General features: G+C 36.4%; 2 protein-coding genes across 7 annotated transcripts in view; one reads left to right on the plus strand and one right to left on the minus strand.

Moving 5' to 3' along the window:
- NUP54 (nucleoporin 54) overlaps positions 1–11,057 on the plus strand; it is a 32,430-nt gene extending 21,373 nt beyond the window's left edge. For all 3 annotated transcript variants that reach the window (XM_082389372.1, XM_082389374.1, XM_082389373.1), the window contains 4 exons: positions 1,039–1,146; positions 5,237–5,356; positions 5,891–6,001; positions 8,140–11,057. In XM_082389372.1, the coding sequence (XP_082245498.1) occupies positions 1,039–1,146; positions 5,237–5,356; positions 5,891–6,001; positions 8,140–8,268 (468 nt within the window). In that variant the 3' untranslated portion in view covers positions 8,269–11,057. The remainder of the gene's footprint in view (positions 1–1,038; positions 1,147–5,236; positions 5,357–5,890; positions 6,002–8,139) is intronic.
- Positions 10,656–24,140, minus strand: part of ART3 (ADP-ribosyltransferase 3 (inactive)) — a 43,827-nt gene continuing 30,342 nt past the window's right edge. The window contains exons 4-10 of one of the 4 annotated variants that reach the window (XM_082389396.1): positions 20,709–20,741; positions 19,832–19,864; positions 16,873–16,905; positions 16,233–16,265; positions 15,565–15,597; positions 12,876–12,905; positions 10,656–11,225 (exon numbers count right to left, since the gene is read on the minus strand). In XM_082389396.1, the coding sequence (XP_082245522.1) occupies positions 11,083–11,225; positions 12,876–12,905; positions 15,565–15,597; positions 16,233–16,265; positions 16,873–16,905; positions 19,832–19,864; positions 20,709–20,741 (338 nt within the window). In that variant the 3' untranslated portion in view covers positions 10,656–11,082. Of the gene's footprint in view, positions 11,226–12,875; positions 12,906–13,704; positions 13,943–15,564; positions 15,598–16,232; positions 16,266–16,872; positions 16,906–19,831; positions 19,865–20,708; positions 20,742–24,140 lie in introns of those variants that run through there. The other 3 variants (XM_082389393.1, XM_082389394.1, XM_082389395.1) reach the window with 3 other exon arrangements.

Below are 24,140 nucleotides of genomic sequence, written 5' to 3' on the forward strand. Positions count from 1 at the left end.
CATCATGAACATGTTGTTTCTTTACTTATTGAGGTGTCTTGTGTCCTTTGTAACAGTTTTAAAATAACCTCTTTAAAAATCTTAGGCATTTTTTCTTGGTTAATTCCTAGAATGTTTTAGTGTTTGTCAGTAAATACTGGGAGTGGTAACATTTCTATTTTTCTTAATATTGCTGGTATAGAAGAATAATTACTCTTGTTGTCTAGAAGCCCTGCCAACTTTTCAAAACTGAGATGGGGAGGGTGCCTGGGTTACATAATATAAAATATGGTCACCTAATTTTGTCCCTTCAACATGGCCTGGCATTGGAAAATTTCCTTGAAAGGTGACATGTGTAGGTAGACATGCTAAAATATGTCTTGTACAATCTTCTTACCCTCTTACTTATAACATCTCAATATAAGCTAGTGTCATAGAATGATTAATTATGATAGGAACAATAATGGGGTTAATTTTGATTGGGAAGCTATAATAAAATAGGATTTTAACTCACTCTTTAAGGTTAAGACTTTCATAAGGTGGAACAGTAAGATTTCAGGCTAGGGAAAGAGCAAATCAAAGATCCAGAGACATAAAAATGTCTTCAGTTGTGTAATTAATATCCATCCTTTTCCCCTCCACTGTGAGCATATCCCTCCATAATATTCTGTTACAGTTGATATTCGACTATATACTATATTTTAGGCCCCTCTTGCATGTCACTTTATAGATCTTAGCTTTTTCTATTAATGGCCTGGTTGTTGGCTCTGTTCTACAGTATTACTTCAAGTTCCTTAATTATTTCTGAAGTATATTATTTTTCTATACACTTTGCCTCGTCACTAAATTTTCTGGAGCTCTAAAGAAATTTTTGAATGGTACTTTTTAATTTTTAGATGTACAAAAGGGTAAGAAATATAAAAGGAGATTTAAAGGGAAAGAGTTTATATTTTGAAAGATGACTCTTAGGTTCATTTTTTGCATATAGGTAACCCTGATAAATAGTTGTGATACCTATATTTGATTTACCTTAAAAAAAATTTTTTTTAAAAAAACCAGATCATATCTGAAGATATTGGTGAATTACAGAAGAATCAAACTACAACTATGGCCAAAATTGCACAATACAAGAGGAAACTCATGGACCTTTCCCACAGAACCTTACAGGTAGTAATTTGGACTTTTTTCCAACATTTATAAGACTGTATACATGATGGAAATGCTAAATATGGATTTTTGCAATAGAAAAAAACAGACTAAAAGGAAATAACAATAATAGTCTGAAACTGAAAGTACCAAACTTTCTCATTAAAACCTGGAAGTTGGAGGAGAGATCTTACAGGACTGGGTGAAGAACGTGAAAATATCTTAAAATTAGCATTTTATTGAGAGGGTGGGGGGAAAGCAGTGAAAAAAAAAATCATCTTGGTACAAGAAAAGTATGCATCAGATCATTAATATCTGGTTTTCATAAAAATAGTAGAAAAATACAGCTTTGATTTTGAGTGCTAGAAAAGGGAGTGTAACTGTTAATGAATGAAAAACAACAACAGAACTTGCAAATTAACAAGAGGAAGTAAAAGAATGAATAGCAACAAAAGTTGAAATTATCATGAAAACAAACATTATATAGCAGAATCAGTGGGATACAGCAAAAGCTGTACTCAGAGGACAATTTATAACCTTAAAAAAACCTTCATTTTTTAAAAGTACAAATGCAAAAAGTAAAGAACTTAGTACTGATCTTAAGTTAGAAAAATACTATCAATAAGCCAACAGAAACCAATAAGAGAGAAATAAAAGTGAAATAAGTAAAACAAAAAAAATTAATCATAATAGAAAGATTAAATGGAAAAGCTGTTTCTTTGAAAAGACCATTAAGGGACTTCCCTGGTGGCCCAGTGGCTAAGACTTCCACGCTCCCAATGCAGGGGGCCTGGGTTTGATCCCTGGTCAGGGAACTATATCCCATATGCTGCAGCTACGGGTTCGCATGCTGCAACTAAAGATCCTGCACGCTGCAACTAGAAGATCCCACATGCTGCAACTAAAAGATTCTGCACGCTGCAACTAAGACCCGGTGCAGCCAAATAAATAAATAAATAATTTAAGGGAAAAAAAAAGACCACTAAAATAGCGAAATATGAGTCTGAAGAAGGAAAAAAAGACTCATCTCATGAGCCTGAAGAAGGTAAAGAAAAATTAGAAGTGAGAAAGGAGACATGACCACAGATATACACAAGAGAATAAGAAAATACTGCAATGGAATTCACAGCAGTAAACTGAGAAGTTAGAGAAAACATGATTTTCTAGCAAAATTGATCTACAGAGAAAAATCTTAAATAGACAAATACCATAGAAGCAATTGGGAAAGTTATTAAAGATCAACCATGGAAAAAGCACCAAGGTCAGATAGTTTCATTGCTGAATTTTGTCTAACCATTAAAGAGCTAATTCCAAAGTTACTTTATTTTCACACAAAATGAAAAATATAGATTTTTTTACACAGTTTCATTGAGATATAATTCACATACCATACAATTCACGTATTTAATGTAATTCAATGATTTTTAGTATATGCACCGTTTTGTAAAACCATCATCACAGTCAGTTTTAGAACATTTTCATCACTCTAAAAACAAACTCCATACCCATTAGCAGCAACTCCCCATTTCATCCCAAACCCCCCCAGCCCTAGGCAACCACCTTCTGTTTGTATGGATTTGCCTCTTTTGGACACTTCATATAAATGAAATCATATGGTATGTGGTATTTTTTGACTGGCTTTCTTTCACATAGCATAATATTTTCAAGGTTCATTTATGTTGTAGCATGTAACAGCACTTCATTCCTTTTTATTGATGAATAATATTTCATTGTATGACTATACAACATTTTAATGTATTCATCAATTGATAAACATTTTGGTTGTTGCCACTTTTTGGCTAGTATGAATAATGTTGCTATTAACGCTTGTGTACAAGTGTTTGTGTGGATGTATGCTCTTGTTTCTCTTGGATACATAAACCTAGGATGGAAATTGCTTGGTTATGTGGTAACTCATGTTCAACTTTTTGAAGAACTACCAAATTGTTTCTCCGAGCAGTGGCAGCATTTTACATCTCTGTTTTTAGTACCCCAAAACAAAAATTTATAGACAGATCATTCTAGTAGAGATGCAAATTATGCTAAGCAAAAGAAGCCAGACTGAAAGGCTACATATGGTATGATTCCATTTATATGATTCATGCAAAAGTACAACTAGAGGTGGGTAATAGATCAGTAGTTGCTAGGAGCAGGAGGTAAGGGAGAGGAGACTCCAGGAGGCAGGAGGGAACTTTTTGGGGTGATGGAAATGTTCTGTATCTTGACTGTGGTGATGGTAACTTGTGTTTGTCCAAATACATAGAACTGTCCACCTAAAAAGGGTCTATTTTGTTGTATGTGGATTATACCTCAATAAATCTGACCAAAGAAAACAAGTACAGAAATTCTAAATGAAATATAAGTAAAGAGAATCCAGCTATTTATCAAATTCTAAAGGAATATACTTTGAGTAAGGTTTATTTCAGGAATGGAGGGTTGGTTTTATAACAGGATATCTATCAACGTAATTTATCATAGCAACACATGGAAAATATACAAGTTTTCATAAATGTAATGAGCACGGTAGTTAACTAGTATAAACACTGAAAAGAAATCATCTCTTTTTGCTGATGACATGATTGTACATCTAGAAAACCCAAGGAAATAAACTATAGAATTAATGTGGCAAGATGGCTCAATATGAGGTAAATGTACAAAAATCAGTGTTTCTTTATACTATTAATGGAAATAGGAAAATATTTCATTCACTATTATGAAAAAACTGTAAAATACTTAGGAATAAATTTGAGGAAAATATACAATCTGAATTAAGGTTTTCACAAATAGACAGATAAACCATATTCTTAGATGAGAAGACAATATCTACTTTATAAAATTTTAAAATGAATTACAACTTTAAAAAAATTGATTAAAATCTTTCAGTTCATAAATAAAGATAACTGTTTTGAGAATAGCTTCTGGGGGGAACAAAAAAGATAGTGAAGGGGACTTGCCTTATCAAGTTTTAGAACCTATTTAAAGCTCTTGTAATCAAATCAATATGGGATTGGTGTAGGATTGGATATAAAGACCCATAGAAAAGAATGGACAATCCAGAAATAGATGCACATGTATCTTCATATGACAAAGGTGGTATTTCAGTTCCGTAGGTTTATTTAATAAGTAATGCTAGAGTAATTGGCTATCCATCTGGAAAATAAAATTAGACTACTGTATCACACCATATACAAAAATAAGGTGTATTAAAGACTTAACTCTAAGAAATTAATGAGGCTGCATGTACAGCCTAGGGACTGGAGAGACTTTTAGCTAGAAAGCCAGAAACTGTAAAACAAAATTGACTATGTAAGAATTAGAAAATTTTGTATAGTGTTGTATTACAACTACAGTTGTAGTGTTTGTATTATACAGAGATCCTATAATTTGACCTAAAAAACCCCAAGTGAAATACGGGCAAAGAATGTATAAAGGCAGTTCACAGAAGAACAGATGCAAAGTAGTTCTTAACCCTTAAAAGACGGTCCTTTAACATTCAAAGGGGGAATTCCCTGGTGGTCCAGTGATTATGACTCTGCGCTTCCACTGCAGGGGCCCCAGGTTTGATCCCTGGTCAGGGAACTAAGATCCTGCTAGCCGATCCCACAGGCCAAGTGGCGCGGCCAAAGAAAACAAACACATTCAAGGGAATGCAGGTTTTTAAAAAAATTTGTGTGATCTCTTTAATACTCATCAGAGTATTGCTTTGGGAAAGCAATCTAGCAGCTTCTAAAGATTGAACACACACACTTCTAAACCCAGCAATCTCATTCCTGGGGGTCTCTACCAGTAAATAAAGATACATATACAAAAATGTTTATTACAGCATTGTTCATAGTGTCAAAACTAGAAATAAAATATATGCCCCTCAACATAAGAATACTTGAGTTTATTGATTAATAATGCATGAAAATTATGTAGTCATTAAAAGTAACAAATTAATGTAACTTGCCTAATAAAAATGGGCAAACATAATTCAAATCTTGAACTGTTAATGATTCTAACTATTGTTAGTGTATTCAGCTAATTTCTTTCACAGTTGACGTGTAATAAAATTACTTGCATAAGTGAAAAGAGATGATTCTGTCGTTATTGGTGGGTTTTCTTGGTATAGGTCCTAATCAAACAGGAAATTCAGAGGAAGAGCGGGTATGCCATCCAGGCTGATGAAGAGCAGCTGCGAGTTCAGCTAGATACAATTCAGTGTGAACTAAATGCCCCTACTCAGTTTAAGGTAAGCACTTGTAAGACCATAAAGCTAGAATTTGTTTCAGGTGGATCTGCAGAGAAATGTTACTTGGTCTTCAAAAAGAGGAATTTTGTATACTTGTTTTTTGTTATTTGTTCTCTTTAATCAAAACTTCCTTTCTAAAGTAGACTCTTAATCATGATGTTTTGGCCTTGTATTAGTGTTTCAGATAATGTACAGAGGGAGAATTGACACCTTTAATTAGAGTAGTACCTATCCTTTTAAAAATAAAACATTCTCTTTTAGAAATGGTTGCTGTTGTGAGCAGTTGTAATGCAACTCAGTATTTTTATTTATTTATTTATTTATTTGGTTGTGCTGGGTCTTAGTTGTGGCAGGCGGGCTCCTTAGTTGCGGCTTGCTGGCTCCTTAGTTGTGGCAGGCGGGCTCCTTAGTTGCAGCATGCATGTGGGATCTAGTTCCCTGACCAGGGATCGAACCCAGGCCCCCTGCATTGGGAGTGCCGAGTCCTATCCACCATGACACCAGGGAAGTCCCTCAACTCTGTATTATTTTTAGGGCCGACTGAATGAACTGATGTCCCAAATCAGGATGCAGAATCATTTTGGAGCAGTCAAATCTGAAGAAAGATATTACATAGATGCAGATCTGTTACGAGAAATCAAGCAGGTAAGTGTTGCACTAGAGTCACCTTTTAAAAAGGTGAATTCACCACTTCACATCCATTAGGATGGCTATTATCCAAAAAAAAAAAAAACAAAAACAAAAACAAAACAAAATAACAAGGGTTTAGAGGATGTGAAGAAAATGGAACCCTTGTGCATAGCTAGCGGCAGTGTAAAAATGGTGCATGCAGCCACTGTGAAAAATGGTTCCTCAAAATATTAAACATAGAATTACAATATAGTCCAGCAATTCTGCTTCTGGGTGCATACTTAAAAGAATTGAAAGTAGGGACTCAAACAGATTATTTGTATAGCCAGGTTCATAGAAGCGTTATTCACAGTAGCCAAAGTGGAAGCAATCCAAGTGTCCACAGATGGATGAATAAACAAACTATGGTACATATACGATGGAATATTAGCCTTAAAAAGGAAGGAGATTCTCACATGCACACACTACATTATGTGAAATAAGCCAGTGTGAAAGGACAAAAGTTGTATGATTCCGCTTATAGGGGGTACCTAGAGTAGTCCAATTCATAGAGACTACCATAGAATGGTAGTTGCCAGGGGCTGAGGGGAAGGGGAGTGGGGAGCTAGTGTTTAATGGGTACAGAATTTCAGTTTGAGAAGATGAAAACGTTCTACAGATAGATGGTAGTGATTGTTGCACAACATGATTTACTCAGTGCTACTGGACTGGACATAAAACGGTTAAAATGGACATGTTATGTATATTTTCCCACCAAAAAAAAGTTCTTTTCCCCTGTCCCCCAAATCGATGAATTCAGAGGTAATACAGACAACCGAAGTGCCCTAGACCCTGCTGCTGTGTGTGGGCGGCAGCAGCACCTGGGGGGTCGTTAGAAATGCAGACGCTCAGGCCGTACGCCACACCTCCTGAAGCTGCATTTTTTAAGATCACAGAGTGATTTGTATGCACAGTTAAAGTTTCAGAAGTAACTGCTCTATGTCACATATTCCCAACTCATATGATGCCACATATCAATTATAAATATGTAGAGTTACTGATCCTGTCAGCCCTCAGGGGACCTGGGTGTAGACTGGGGTAGCCAAAACCTCCAACCACTTGTCTAAGGCTCATTTTCAATGAAGAAGTTGGGACGTACTGCTCTAGCTTAGTTTCATTAGTATAAATATAGATTGGTTTAATAAAAGTTATCCAACCATTAACTGTGTCTAAAAAAATATATTAAGATGGTAAACTTTGTGGAACATATTAGGTAGGATTAATTGGCATGGCAGGTTGGTGTGACCTGAGGACATTAGGTAGTTATAAATGTCATCAGCAAATCTGATTTTATTATGTGCTTTAGAATGGATATTGCCGTTATATGCAACTGAAAACTAGTTTGGCTCCTGGGTTCTCGAAAAGTATACATACACTTGATGATATTCATATTTACAATAAAATTAACTGAGAAAGATTCCAGCGTGTTAGAATAAAGAACTATATAAAAGAGTTTATGTATGCAGTAAAATTGGGAATAATATAAACACCTACCTAAAACGATGAAAAGCAGTATATTGTTTTGGAATTGAAGCATCATGGCTCATCACCTGTATCTCAGTTTCTTTATCTGTAGAGAAGAGGTAATAATGGTACCCCCAAAGTGTGTGCTCAAAGGGATTTTAAATGAGTTTAATACCCATGAAACTCTTCAAACTGCCCTAACATCTGGGAAGGACTCTTTAAAATGCTAGCAATTGTAGTTATCACCATTATCATCAGTTTATACTTTGTACTTTAAAACATGGAAATCCTCAGTTTTCAGAATGATTATTTTGCTAGTCATCTATATTTGAGTACCTTCTTGCATTGTTTTAATATACCTTTGTTTTTTTATCAAAGGTTGATAAAAGGAACCTTTAAAACTCTGCATCTTTTGTAAAATTTCTGTTACAGATATTGTTCATTGTATATTTGATTTTATTGCTTTTTACAGTAGTATTTTACTGTATTTAAAAGTGTTAGCAAAAGATATAGTACAAATGTTTAAATATGCAGATAATGAGAGCAGCCACTAAGTGCTGTGTTGCTGGTAAAATAGTGAAAAATAGCCTTTTTCCTGTGAGTAGCGTGCAGTTTAATAAATACATTGATATTTTTTAAATTCCTTCTAGCATTTGAAACAACAACAGGAAGGCCTTAGCCACTTGATTAGCATCATAAAAGATGACTTAGAAGATATCAAGTTGGTAGAACATGGATTGAATGAAACCATCCACATCAGAGGTGGTGTCTTCAGTTGACAGTTCACAAACTTGTGTTAAAGGTTTGTGAAATACATTTTCTTGTTATATCAGGCCTTCCTTAAGAATGGAACTGACCATGTGGAGGGGAAAAGAAAGAAAACAATCCTCTCTCCTGACTTGGTTTTTGAGAAGGTTCCTGACAAATTATTGTTCATCAAATCTGAAATAACTGTCACTTCACTGCTCTTCAGAGATAGCCTTTGAAAGATTTACATCTAAAAGCTGTAATTACTTTAAAAAAGAAGTACATAATTACCAAAAATATTTCCTATTGTATATTTTTACAACAGCACTCTTCTTAAAAATAATCAGTGTTTAATGATTATTCTCCATTGAGCCTGTATTCTGCTCTCCATAGCAAGTAAATAGGAAATGTCTACTTTGCACATAACAAACTGTATAATTACTTGGCTGTTGTTGGAGATTTGTACTTCAGAATGTAAATGTATGTCAGTTTTTATATTTGTGAATTCATCTGTGGGAGGAGTAAAGAAAATCCAAGAGTATTTAATGATTAATGTGGTTTTCTTTTCATTCTATAAAGATTTGAAAATATATTTTTATATTATTTTACTTATTTGGAATTTATAGAACACACCTAAGCAATTAGGATATAACAAAATTACATTTTATCATTTTTACAACTTTTTTTTAAACCTCTTTATTTCTAAAAAAGATGAAAAGTTATAAATAAATTCTTGATTATAATTACTTTTTATATAATTCTGTCTGGTGCTTTGTTTATTTGGCTCCGGGAGAATGACCATTCATGTCCACACAAATATTAAATCATAATCACAGCTCAAGAATTTCAGTTTTAACCCGGACTTAAGTCTGACTTTACCCTCCTAAGGAAAGTATATCAATACTGATATATTTTGACTAGGGTACAGCAAATAAAAATTACTTCCTGTATCATCCAGGATAAAGAATTCTCTAATACATCATTAGTACCTGAAAACACTGGAAAATCTGAATTAGACATGATTGATAATGTGCAATAGTGATTCTTCTTTAACAACTAGATAATTTTAAACAATTTTTCTGACTACAAACTGCACACCTGGGCTGCATCACGTTGGCCCCTCTTGGAATGCTTTAACTCTGCATTTCTGCGTAATGCTTTGTCTTATGATGAGAGGTGTTAAAAGAAACAGCCCCATGAACCGTGCCACCGTGTGTATTACGAGGATGGCGAGGGGTGTGGTGCACGGTATTATCCAGAGGCCTCGCTCTGAGAGCCCACTGAAGGAATCTGTCACGATGCAGACCAGCTAGCTGACGGTTGTGTAGGAGACACAAACAAGGCTCACGGGGCTGTTTCTTATAACACCGCTCATCTTTCTCATCCATGTAGCCAAATGTGGAAGAGCACATTCGCCCTGTGCACACCCTCTTACTGTAGGAAGAGCTGGTGATCTAATAGATGAGAACTGTTGTTACTCATTGAGCCACATTCTCTGTTGGACAGATGGCTAATCATACATACCATGCTTACTTCTCTAGCCTTTCATTTCTCGTCCTCTCATATTGTTAGGTTTCTAATTTCACAAGCCCTAGGTAGGGCTCGGGGGTCTGCCTTTTAAAGACAGGCCCAGTTAGCCTCCTAAGTTTTGATCCTGCTGGTGACTACACGTTTAAGGCAAGGCCTGTGGTCCTTGTTCATGCAGCTGGTTAGATAACTGGACTTGGTCTGTACCTGAGCTGTGTTCCAAGCAACTGATAACCAAGTTCTAGATTTGGGAGGAAATGAGAAGAAAAGACCAACTTTGGCCTCTGGACTAAGTTGTGTTCTCCAGCACAATTTATAGACGTTCTGTGAACTGGCTAATGGTTCTTGTGGTAAGTAAGTCCACTCAAAATTCTGAACATGAAGAGAGGTAAATGGTAGAATTAAAGCACACTGAACCCCTAACAAACACCTAGTTTAGATTTCATGTAGTTTTTCTGAATCTCTGAAAGGGGCCTTAAGTCCTTTTTTGAAACACTGGCAGTGTAAACAAGTGTTAGTTACCAAAGCCCATGCCTAAATCAATTACTATTCAACCAGCACAATACCTGGGGGAAAAGACTGCTGTACTGTACTCATTTCCCTTGCTTATTGAGCCCACATATTCATTCAGTACTGTCTGCCTTCCTGGGTTAACATGAGGTTCAAGTTAGGGACTATGTATGTGAAATAATACTTGGTAAACTGTTGTGGTTATAAAAAATAAGGTGTTCATATATAGAAGGAAAATGAAGAGATTGAAAGAATACACTATTTGAAGTCAAAGTTTGATCCTTTAAAGATAAGTAGAACACCTCTAAATTCTAATTAGGAATTAAATTCATGTTAACCACTAGCATTACTGACATTTTAATATCTAGCAATTCTACTGAAATTATAGCTAATAATTTGTCTTTTATTGAATTAAATCAAAAGTATACAGTTTTTTGCAATCGTAGGATTAATATAGAAATAAGTGAAAAACGAATTCTATGACATCTGGGTCAGCTACCTGAATTTGCTAATTACATTAACAAATATGTAATTCTCATTTTATCAAATGACTTTGGCCAACAAGTGAAAAATACATCATTCCTTTTGATGATTTCTGTGGGATGCCTGTAGCATATTTCAAGTAATAAAGAATGTATCAAAAAGCTAGTCTGTCTTGAAACTTGCTTACCTTGAAATTATCAGAATCTCAGTGTTTGAAAGTACTGAAGCACAAACATCTCTGTACCGTTCTGTACTAAAGCACTCGAGTCTAATAAATAAATAAATCAGCACGCGCCCCCCCCCCCAAAAAAATTAAAAAGAATGTATCAGACTACAGAGCGACAGAGATTTATAGCAGAAACACTGATTAAAATGATGAACGTCCCAAACGGTGGAAGGAGCATTTTGCCAGAAGATGCAGAGGTATGGGTTTTGGGACCTGGATCTGGAGCTGGAGCTGGAGCTGGAGCTGTTAATGAGAACACATAGTCATTGACACATGTTATTTTTAGTATCACGTTTCATCCACCTACACTGTATATCCTGAATATGTGAACATTCAGGTTGAGTTAGAAACTTACATGAAGTAATTCTAACCAGGACAACTTTAGATATAGTTCATTACAGATATGGGGCTATATTTTCATATATATCATCAGGGTGTGCTGATCTAGGTTTTATCTAGGATTTCACAGGCTTTTTATTATCTTTGTAGACAAGGTAATTTTTTGTTCAAGTTCTCTAGAATTTCTTGGCAATTTAAAATTTTCGTTTTCTGTATATGCAAGATAAAGTTTAATTCTGTGTCTTTTCTATTTCGAGGTAGTATATTTCATATGCATATTCTACCAATATACAGTGTAATATTTTACAGTGTAAAATATTTTACAGTGTAAAAAAAAATTGCATTTTTTAAACAGCCCTGCAAGCTGATAAAAAAAATTTTTTTCCCTCTATACATAAAACACTGCTCTGGAGAAAACTGCTTCCCTTTCACCTGAACTAGCGGAGAGAGGGACAGTGGAGTCCAGCCATCTCAGGATGGTCTGTTTCACACTGCCCTTAACTCAGATATCTGACTTCTGGCTGTGTTTTGGTTTAGACTGTACAAGGGAAGACTGATTGGAAATATCCAAATGGGACCACCACTCACATAAGTGAAATCAAAAGAAATAGCTAGTAAATGTTATAAAAACCTTCAACTCATAAATTTACTTGCTATAATTATAAACGTGCAGTTATATGTATACAGGTGGGGGAAATGGATAAGCAGATGCACTCATGCATTAGTCTGTTACTAGAGAGCAGTGGTTCTCAAGGGGGTTGTATTGCCCCCTAAGGCAGTTTGGAAATTTGTCAGGGTATATTTTTGATTGTCACAGCACTGGGGTGGAAGTAGAGGGCTAGTATCCTGCAGTGCTCTCGACAGTCTTGCACAAGGAAAAATCGACCCACTTGCACATAAGTTTCAAATGCACTGCTAGACATATATATATGTTAAAAACCTATTTATAATGCTCAAACCCAGAACCTAAGTTTTACATATAAGCAAAATATTTTTGGATAGTTTTAATAAATATTGGCTTCTAGTGCCCATGGTATTTCTTCACACTTTCATTTTCTTATATTTGTATAGAATAGCTTCCAGTCCTCTCTTAAATCCAGATTTCTCTGTGTAAGTAAATACAATCTGACTACTTCATGACGTCTTCTAGAATAATCGAGGCATTTACATATTGAAATGTATATAATTTTGTTATATAGTTAGGACATTATATTGATTTTTTTATGGTGCAAGTGGGACTTATTTATGAATCTTATTTCAGGATACCTTTATAAAATATTTGTTCTAAAAAGAGAGAATTGGGTTGCAGGGTTGAGAACCATTGCTCGAAAAAGTACAGTCTATATACACAGTTGAAAATGAGTGCTTAAGAAGCAAAATCAAGTTGACCCCCCCCCCATTTGCACATACAAGCATTTGGATATGACATTATATTCTGTTATGATGCTTTAAACTCGAGATTTTGTTCCGTTTATTAAGAGAAAATAAATTTCTCAGTTTTTCTATATTGCAGAAACAGATATTTATCAACTAAGGAAATGAGATATTTCTTACTAGGACTGTCGATATCTTGACTTTTGTCTTTAAAATATAAACAGATTTTGAGTTAACTGCATTGTACACAGATTTATCCCAAAGAGAAAAATCTGATTAAATGATTAAGCAAACTTGGTTATCTCTGCGTGTGGGACTGAGGGGCAGGGCACTACTTTTAGAGGTATAGGTGGGACTGGGGGAAGGGTTCAGTGTTTACACATTTGCATGCTTTGAAATTTTTTACCATGTGTGTGTTTCCATTAAAAGAAAGGTTAAACTTTGTTTACAGAAAAGTCTTTTTTCTACATATTGAACTCAGATTCCCAAGCACAACCATAACACTAATCATTTATTGAATGCTTACTGTGTGTCACGCATTGACCAAATGCTTTATGTACATTATTACCTTTACTTGTTACACTCCTAGTAGGTAGTAGAGTTACCCATATTATACAGAGGTTCCCCAAAACTTGCATAAAATCACAGAGGTAATCAGTGGTAGCAATGCCTGCTTTCAAACCCTCTGCTCTTACTTACTATGCTATTCTAACTCCAAGTGTGTTAACCTTGAAATATTACAATATTGCCATATTCTGACAGCTGTGAAGCCAAATGCCAGTTCTAGGATCCCAGGTTAGAGGAGTATTTTCTAGAACTACATCTAGCTGGAAGACAAGTGTCATGTGACAGAAAATGAACAAAACTTGAAAAGTTTGGGTCTTGACTGTCTCATTCTAGCCTTTGACAGGTCCCTTAACTTCCTATATTCCATGTTTCCATCTCTGAAACGGTGATAACAATATTTCTTTTATTGGATTCTATGAGATCCTGTGTAAATGTTTTGACACCACTTTTTAAAAAGCCTGCAGTACACACAGCTTTCTAGGAGAGGGCACAATACAAAACAGTCCCAGCAAAACTGAGTGGCCTGTTTGTTGGAGGACATGGAGAGTGTAGTTAAGGAGCGCAGAATGGATGGTCCCACACTGTACGGGTCTCACACACACCTCTTTGATGATGCTATTCCTGTGACTACAGATTCTCTCACGGCAGCCTGTGCACCCTGGGAAGCCTCCTGTCCCATTCCGGAATAGACAGGCGCAGTGGGAAGCCAACTGTCCCAGTTTCACGTCAACTGCCTTTTTCTCTGCCTGACCCGGGCAGCCGAAATAGCAGTCTGCTGCACACACTGAAAGGAGTTCTCAACATTTCCCCCTCTGGCTTGCAGCCTGGGGTGTCAGAAGCTGTACAGCTCAAGTGTCCCCTCCCCATCCCCCTTAAGATGGAGCTAAATGAACGATTATGGTAAAGGACTCAGAACCCCATGGTGCCCCCACCCCCAGTAAAGAATTTATTACCAGGTTTTTCACCCGGTTGTAACATTTTTATTCCTAAATGAAAAAAAGATTTTCAGATAATAAGAAAGGCGTCTACCATTTACTACTATTTTAAGGCACCATTCGTTTTGCCAGTACTTTTATCTCATTAGGATTTTAATCAGTCTTGCAAGACAGAAATTTTCTTCATTTTACAGATGTGGGAGCAGAGGTGCAGAAAAGTGAAATAAAGTTACCTCTGCACAAAGTTAGCCGGAGGAAAATGGCAGAGGAGAGACTTCATGAAGCTGGGTCTGTCTGTCCACACAGACCGTGTCCATCCTCCACATGCTGCTCCGCAGCTGCCTTTCAGGCAACCGGGGCGCCTAGTAAGGTGCCAGCAAGAGTACTGTGCAAACTCAGCTCCAGCGAGCTGAAGAGATGTAGACACACAAAGTGTGTCATCAGCGTCATTAGAGGTTCACTTCAAAGTCGCGGCCAAATAAGTCCAACAGTTCAAATCTGGGTGAATATAAAAGTATTGCCGGAACCTCTCTCTCTGGGTCTGTCAGTGCTTTAGATCATGAACTGGGAATGGCTGTTTCTGTACACAGCACACAATATCCAAAGGCAGCAATGCGAGGCAAAGCTCAGTACTGTGCGGATGGATGTCATTTAGCAGATGCCAACAATCTAATTTCCTTAACCGATGATCATTCCATAATAACAAAACCTAACACAAATTATTTCCAAAACACTACATGAACTCGGAAGCAGGATTGAACCATTAGATAGAGGTTTGCGCCCTGAGATTTTGTGTTTTTATAGTCCTTACAGATATCCTTGCATGGTAACATGACATGTGTTAGCCACCTTTGAAAGATGACAATTCTGAGGCCTAGAGAAGTGTTACTACTGTCCATAGCTCTCTGGTAAAATATTAGATAATGTCCACCTTTTTTTTTTAACTTCTCCTTGTCTCAGGAAAAAAATTAAGTTTGAGGGCCTTTTCATTTTTTTCCTCCCCTGTAAGCGTGAGTTCTGAGGCCCTTTTGACTTGACAGGAGTCACACTGTTCAGTTTCTCTGGCCACAGAAACTCAAGGCCCCGCGCTCAGCAACAGCCTCATACTTTTTAAATACCTGCTTTCATGGTTATATCTTGAAGGTAGGTTAAATGTGTCATGATAAATATACTGGAAAAACACTAGAGGAACCACAGGTTTTAAGAAACAGGTGCTTGGCCATAAGGTAAGACACCTGGGTCCTTCACTCACTCACGTGATCTTGCTGTGCAAAGTACTTAGCCTTCCTTGCCTATCTAATGGTGACAATTATATCTATACTCCCCAGATTGGCAGCTTCCTCTCCAGCATGCCTAACATCGCTTACCAGGTAGTGAAAAAGGTTCTGGAGTTTTCATTCCTAAACGAGAAAGAAATTTTCAGTGACTTGCAGTTTGTTCCTGTGAGTACACTTTCCAAACTCCTTCTTGTCTCATGAACTCACGAGATACAAGCACCAAAGGTCCCACGGCACTGTAGTTTCTGGCTTTTTAACTTGAAAGTTCTGGCTACATGAACCCTCACTGTGCAAATCCATGCCAAATTCAGAGGAGACTTCTGCCATGGCGCCTCATTAAGCCTGCCTCTATGCCAGGAGAGTACTATGTATGCCTAGTTACCTGGAGATCCTAGATGCTGCGATGTTATTAGCCAAAGCTAGCAGTTAGCTTTTGCGTGAAGTTGAAGTTTCTATTGAGTATCTTTAGCTATAGAATCTAAGGCTGGGCTGCATTCATCCAGGGCCCAGCAGCCTTGCCTTCAGCCATGCCCCCAGCAGAGCTAACTTTCCTGCTCCAGGAAGGCATGAACACTAGGGAGGAATGGTACTTTTCTACTCTCTTCCCCAGCTAAATCTTTGTAGAATGACCGGCAGGCAGCTGTAAGGGAAATATTAATGAATAATAATCTCATGACTCTTCATATTCTCTTTAATACATGGGGGGGGATCCTTCTCTTCTCATACTTTGGCCAAGAAAGTAAATAAAGCTGTCTTACCAGGTACTTGGGTGGCTTCTTGGCTCTTCATACCTGAAGACAGAAATGAATATTGGTTAGTGTTAATCGACTATCTTGCAATGTTAATGCTCCCTTTGGTCTATACCTCCCCCATCTTCAACCCCCCACCGAAAAAGGAAAAAGAAAACAGTAACAACAAAAACACCTTTCAATTGCTGTTCATTCTCTAACTGGACAAAGCCCAAACTCCTTATGGTGGACTTCAAGAACTTCATTATCTGGCCAACCTTATCTTCATAAGGCAGTCAGTCCTAGTACATCGGTTTTTAAATGAAATAGTACTGGGTCCAAGACTCTGCTTGGTTTAGCTCTATTGTCATTACAGTTATTAGCTCTATGATTGGGCAGGCTTAATCCCTCTGACCTTCATTTCCTTATTTACTCAAAAGAAATACCTTGTAGGTTTGTAGTAAGTGGTGATTAAAGGTGATACATTATAAAACTGCTTAGTACATTACTGCATGGAACATAATAAGCTCTCAATAACTAGAGTCCCTCTGTTCTGACTTAACTTATTCCTCAAACTCTCCATGTCCAGTAATGTCCTTAGTTCTAGGAGTCCTCATGCCTCCTTCTAACCTTGTAGCTAGTCTCTGAGAGTAAGTAAAAGATCACTTACCAGGTAAGATTGTGGACTCCTGGCTTTCCATTCCTGAAGATGAGAATAGGAAATGTTTAGTGATAAACACAGTAAGCTTGAAAATTTAACCTTATATTTACATAGCTATTTACAGTAGAAAACTCTAAAAGCTTTGAGAGATGACCCACTCTCAAAGCTTTTAGAGTTTTGGGTAAAAGGGAAAGAGATTGAACCCACTGGTGCCTAACTTACTGTGAGAACTATGGCCAGTGATCCAGGCACTCTCCTAGATTAAGCAAAATATCTCTTGTTGATTTTGTTTTAGACTCTGACCTACATTTGTCATGATTTATTTTTAAAAATGAAACTTCTTGATTATATAACTAATATAATTACAGATACTTTGGAAAAATATAGGAAATTATTAAAAATTACTCATAATCCCAGATATCAGAGCTATTCAGTCTTAATATTTTGGTATATTTCCTGTCTCTTTGCTATATATATATATATATATATATATATATACATGCTCATACACATTTTTTACTACTTTTCTCAGTTTTATTGAGATATAGTTGACATAAAACACTGTGTAAGTTTATGGTATACAGCATAATGACTTGAGTTACATATACTGTGACAGGATTACCACAATAAGTTTATTGCATCTCATACAGATACCAAAAAAAAAAAAAAAAAATGAAAAAATGTTTTTTTTTCCTTGTGATAAGAACTCTTAGGATCTATTCTCTTAACAGCTTTCAAATACACCATACAGCTGTTAACTACAGTCATGTTGTACACTACATCCCCTGTACTTATTTATCTTATAACTGGAAGTTTGTACCTTTTGACATTTTAAAATAAATTTGATATTATACTCCATATGCTGTTTTTATCCTATCTTTTAAACACTTTTTATTGGAGTATAGTTGATTTACAATGTGTTAGTTTCAGGTGTACAGCAAAGTAAATCTGTTATATATATACATATATCCACTCTTTTTTATATTTTTTTCCCATATAGGCCATTACAGAGTATTGAGTAGAGTTTGTTTTTATCCTATTTTTATTGTCACTGTATTATAAGTACTTTCTCATATCTTTAGATATTTTTCAAAAACATGGTGTTTAAATTGGTTAGTGTTTCATAATATGGATATAACTTATTTAACAATACCCAACTGTTGGATACTAAGGTTATTTATAAATTTTGGCTATCATAACACTGCATAAGCATTTCTGTACATATTTTGTACACAAATTTTTATGTTTATTTCCTTAGGACAAATATTTAAAGTGTTATAGCTAAGTTAAAAGGTATGGACATTTTTAAGGCTAGTGATACATACTATTGAAATTGTCCTCCAGAAAAGTTCCAACTTATAATCTCACCAGTAATTTATGAGAGTGTTTCTGTCCCAGCACCCTTGAAGAATATCATTTTTAAGAAAGACAAAAAAATTTGGGAATGAGTCATACTTTGGAATATACTAAATAATCAAATGGATATAGCTAATAGCACTTGTTATTCAGATTGCTAGAAACAGAAATATACATACATATATAAGATCATTTTAATTTAGGAAAAAATGCCATTTTTTATGCTCCTGATGAACACCCTATGTTACAGAGTTTGTGGAATAATTAGTCACACCTTCCTCTATCCATGTAACAGCTAGCCTAAAGCAGAAAATAGTAAGTTCTCTAGAACTAGTTTCTTATGTCATGTCTCTAACTGCTCCGCTGGGATGACTTATGGTTGTTAGATAGGAGACAGACAGAGCTGCTGTGTCGTCCTTATAAAGAAGGATATCTGGAACTCAGGAGCGTCTCTTACATACCAAAGTAGTAAGCTAATGTGGGTTCTGCCTTCTTCCCACTTTTCCTTACCATGCCATGCCCACCTGCTCCCACCCCTAAGGAAGCTGTCTTACAAATGTAGGTCCCTAGAGTTTATGAAAATGTCTTACCAGGGTCTTCAAGTTTCTGGTTTTTCTCACTTAAGTTACAAAAAGAAACTTACCAGTTTTAATGATAGAACAAAGTAATTGGGAGTTACCACAGTTAGAGCAGAACTATTTTCAGGTAATTATGGCCATAAAGATCCACTTGATAATATCCAGTAAACTAATGCTACTAAATTTAAGTGTCGGCCACAGTCTAAATGCACCTTGGCTAATTGGGCTGGAACATTCCTCTGGACACTCCTACTAAGAGAAACTGTTATATACAGTAAGTCTCCTAGCGATCTCCACAAGCTAGAAATATGTCTGTCTTGAAGAGTTAGCTGAAGTCCCTGTGAAGTGACCAGTAAAACTCGTGGCTGCCCTGCCAATAAGAAGTGTTACTAAGCATGAAATGCTTCACACAAGGACAGGAAATATCTTCCAAACGTCAGGTAAACTGCATACTTAAGGAAAGGCCAGATACTTTTCTCTCTTCAAAAAAGAAAAACTTATTGTAGCTACATGGGCCAAATACATAACAAGGAACTTAAATGCAAAGAAGTGATTTGGGCCACATCACCATAAGTGGAAACGTAGGGGCTGGGGAAAGCGTCTAATCACCCAGATGTTTTAGTCAAATGACACCAAACATCACCTTACTTGAAAAAGGCAAATGACTAACTTTCTACTTTCATCTGGATGTTTGGTGTCACGCAGGCTAATCTCAATGACTGAAAACAGAGCTATACATAAGAGGCCTCAGACCTGTCCAGAGTGCCTAGCTCTTCAGGTCCGCCCAGCCTTATTCCCCAGAATGTTTCCATATTGATCAGATCTCCAGAGAGCCAACTCTCTCATTTGCAAGGAGGTAAATTTCCCCAGAATGGATTCTTTTTTTCCGCCTCATATCTGCCAGGTTACTCCTTCATATGTGCAAAGTACTCTTTTTCTTCAGCTAAGAATTGAATTTGCTGAACAGGAAAGAGCTATTAAACATCCGTGTAGCTAATAAACATCCACTATTTTTAAAAACAGAGCATACTTACCAGAGTTGTAGACATGGAAGAGTTGAAAATATTCTGAAATACAAACATGTTTTCATTACATAGTACTATACTTAGATGTGAATGTCAGGTTCAGTCAAGATACATGCAAAATATGGCAATATGAGAAATATAAAATTTCAGTCTCAAAAATAAATGGATATAGATTCATTTTAATTACTTTAAGAAGAATTCAAAGAAAAACTAGCCAGGAAGACAGCTAGAAATGGACCCTTATTTTCAAACTATTTAAATAAATCTTCAAAAGGATCCACCCAAAGCATGCATCAGTCCAAGGCATTTCCTGTCAACTTTGGTTCAGATCGGTTGAGCCTAATTTGATAATGTTGTTCCTGAATACTCTTAGAATTCCTGTTTACCTTCCCAAATCTTTTCCATGGTCCTCTAAGACAGCCTATTTTTGTTATATTCTATTTTTCCCTGAGGAAGAGGAAACAGACCACATTACCGTTCTGTCCCCCAAGTCTTTCCCCTGATGAAGGAATCCTTCATCAGTCTCCCAAATATTACTTCCCAAGATGTCAAAACAAAGGAATACAAGTCTAACTCTGTGCATAGGAGTCATGTAGGGGCATTCAGGAGTCAAAATCCTGTAATGATAGGCTAGGGTCAGAGTGGCATGGTCCCTGCATGCCCAAGGCAAATGCAATGCTTGAGAGAACAGCCACAGGCAAGGCTGGGATAGGCTTAGGGTGGGCTCCGGTACCCTCCCCCTGAAAAGGTAGTAGCAGTAGCACAACTCAGCCTTGAGAAGACAATGGCTGACAGTATGACAGTACAGTCATACTGACCTATTCCTGTGAGAAATAACACTGATAAACTTCCCATTACAGAGATAATACTCTAGAGCATATCTTACCCATGTTCTCAACACAATTTGCAGTTTTTAGTCCTGAAACATAAAGATAAAGTTTATTAGTTAGACACAATCTACCTTAGTAAAGATTTCAAATTGGTCTGTGCCTACTGGTACTCTAATCTGTCAGCTCCTAGTCTATCAGACTCATAATTTAGTGGGAAGCAAATTACATTTTTGTATTCGTAGTACAGTCACCAAAGAGCAGCAGCTCTAGATAAAACATCTAACTTTTCTGGAATTCAGTTCCATTATGTGTATCTTTTATTGGGAGATTGCTTCAAATGACCTCCAGAGTCCCATCCAAAGCTAACTATTTATTTATGTATTTATTTTTAATAGATCTTTATTGGAGTATAATTGCTTCACAATACTGTGTTAGTTTCTGCTGTATAACGAAGTGAATAAGCTATAAGTATACACGTATCCCCATATCCCCTCCCTCTTGAACCTCCCTCCCATCCTCCCTATCCCACCCCTCTAGGTCATCACAGAGCACCGAGCTGATCTCCCTATGCTATGCTGCTGCTTCCCACTAGCTATCTATTTTACATTCAGTAGTGTATATATGTCGATGGTACTCTCACTTCACCCCGGCTTCCCCCTCTCACCCCGTGTCCTCAAGTCCATTCTCTATGTCTACATCTTTATTCCTGCCCTGCAACTAGGTTCACCAGTACCAATTTTTTTTTGGATTCCATACATATGTGTTAGCATACGATATTTGTTTTTCTCTTTCTGACTTACTTCACTCTGTATGACAGACTCTAGGTCCATCCATCTCACTACAAATAACTCAATTTCGTTCCTTTTTATGACTAACATTCCATTGTATATATGTGCCACATCTTTATCCATTCATCTGTGGATGGACATTTTCGTTGGTTCCATGCCCTGGCTATTGTAAACAGTGCTGCAATGAACATTGTGGTACATGTCTTTTTGAATTACGGTTTTCTCAGGGTATATGCCCAGTAGTGGGATTGCTGGGTCATATGGTAGTTCTATTTTTAGTTTTTTAAGGAACCTCCATACTGTTTTCTAGTAGTTTTCTGGTGGCATCTTTAGGATTTTCTATGTATAGTATCATGTCATCCGCAGTGACAGTTTACTACTTCTTTTCTAATTTGTATTCTTTTACTTCTTTTTCTTCTCTGATTGCCGTGGCTAGGACTTCCAAAACTATGTTGAATAAGAGTGGCGAGAGTGGACGTCCTTGTCTTGTTCCTGATCTTAGTGAAAATGCTTTCAGTTTTTCACCATTGAGTATGATGCTTGCTGTGGATTTGTCATATATGGCCTTTTTTATGTTGAGGTAGGTTCCCTCTATGCTCATTTTCTGGAGAGTTTTTATCATAAATAGGTGTTGAATGTTGTCAAAAGTGTTTTCTGCATCTATTGAGATGATCATATGGTTTTTATTCCTTAATTTGTTAAGGTGGTGTATCACATTGATTTATTTGCGTATATTGAAGAATCCTTGCATCCCTGGGATAAATCCCACTTGATCATGGTGTATGATCCTTTTAATGTGTTGTTGGATTCTGTTTGCTAGTATTTTGCTCAGGATTTTTGCATCTATGTTCATCAGTGATATTGGTCTATAATTTTCTTTTTTTGTGATATCTTTTTCTGGTTTTGGTATCAGGGTGATGGTGACTTCGCAGAATGAATTTGGGAGTGTTTCTCCCTCTGCAATTTTTTGGAAGAGTTTGAGAAGGATGGGTGTTAGCTCTTCTCTAAATGTTTGATAGAATTCACCTGTGAAGTCATCTGGTCCTGGACTTTTGTTTGTTGGAAGAGTTTTAATTACCATTTCAATTTCATTACTTGTGATTGGTCAGTTTATATTTTCTAATTCTTCCTGGTTCAGTCTTGGAAAATTGTATCTTTCCAAGAATTTGTCCATTTCTTCGTGGCTGTCCATTTTATTGGCATATAGTTGTTTGTAGTAGTCTCATAATCCTTTGTATTTCTGCAGTGTCAGTTGTGATTTCTCCTTTTTCATTTCTAATTTTATTGATTTGCATCCTCTCTCTTTTTTTCTTGATGAGGCTGGCTAAGGGTTTATCAATTTTGTTTATCTTCTCCAAGATTTTAGATTTTAGTTTTATTGATCTTTGCTATTGTTTTCTTTATTTCTATTTCATTTATTTCTGCTCTGATCTTTATGATTTCTTTCCTTCTACTGACTTTGGGTTTTCTTTGTTCTTCTTTCTCTAGATGTTTTAAGTGTAGGGTTAGATTGTTTATTTGAGATTTTTCTTGTTCCTTGAGGTGAGACTGAATTGCTATAAACTTCCTTCTTAGAACTGCTTTTGCTGAGTCCCATAGGTTTTGGGTCATCGTATTTTTGTTGTCATTTGATTCTATGTATTTTTTTATTTCTTCCTTGACTTCTTCACTGATCTCTTGGTTGTTTAGCCTCCATGTATTTGTGTTTTTTACAGTTTTTTTCCTGTAATTGATTTCCAATCTCATAGCGTTGTGGTCAGAAAAGATGCTTGATACAATTTCAATTTTCTTAAATTTACGGAGGCTTGATTTGTGATCCAAGATGTGATCTATCCTGGAGAATGTTCTGTGAGCATTTGAGAAGAAAGTGTATTCTGCCACTTTCGGCTGGAACATTCTATAGATATCAATTAAATCTATCTGGTCTATTGTGTCATTTAAAGCTTGTGTTTCCTTATTTATTTTCTGTTTGGATGATCTGTCCATTGGTGTAAGTAGCATGTTAAAGTCCCCTACTATTATTGTGTTACTGTTGATTTCTCCTTTCATGGTTGTTAGCATTTGCCTCATGTATTGAGGTGCTCCTATGTTGGGTGACTAAACATTTACAATTGTTATATCTTCTTCTTGGATTGATCCTTTTTTTTTTTTTTTTGGATTGATCCTTTGATTGTTATGTAGTGCCCCTCCTTATCTCTTGTAACAGTCTTTATTTTAAAGTCTATTTTATCTGATACGAGTACTGCTACTCCAGCTTTCTTTTGATTTCCATTTGCATGGAATATCTTTTCCCATCCCATCACTTTCAGCCTCTATGTGTCCCTAGGTCTGAAGTGGGTGTCTTGCAGACAGCATATATATGGGTCTTGTTTTTGTATCCATTCAGCCAGTCTGTGTCCTTTGGTTGGGGCATTTAATCCATTTACATTCAAGGTTATTATCAATATGTATGTTCCTATTACCATTTTCTTAATTGTTCTGGGTTTGGTTTTGTGGGTCTTTTTCTTCTCTTTTGTTTCCCGCCTAGAGAAGTTTCTTTGGTGGTGCTGAATTCTCTTAGCTTTTGCTTGTCTGAGAAGCTTTTGATTTCTCCTTCGAATCTGAATGAGATCCTTGCTGGGTAGAGTAATCTTGGTTGTAGGTTTTTCTCTTTCATCACTTTAAGTATATCCTGCCACTCCCTCTGGCCTGTAGAGCTTC

The sequence above is a fragment of the Balaenoptera borealis genome, assembly GCF_965194805.1.
Source record: "Balaenoptera borealis genome assembly, chromosome: 4".
NCBI classification, from domain to species: Eukaryota; Metazoa; Chordata; class Mammalia; order Artiodactyla; family Balaenopteridae; genus Balaenoptera; species Balaenoptera borealis.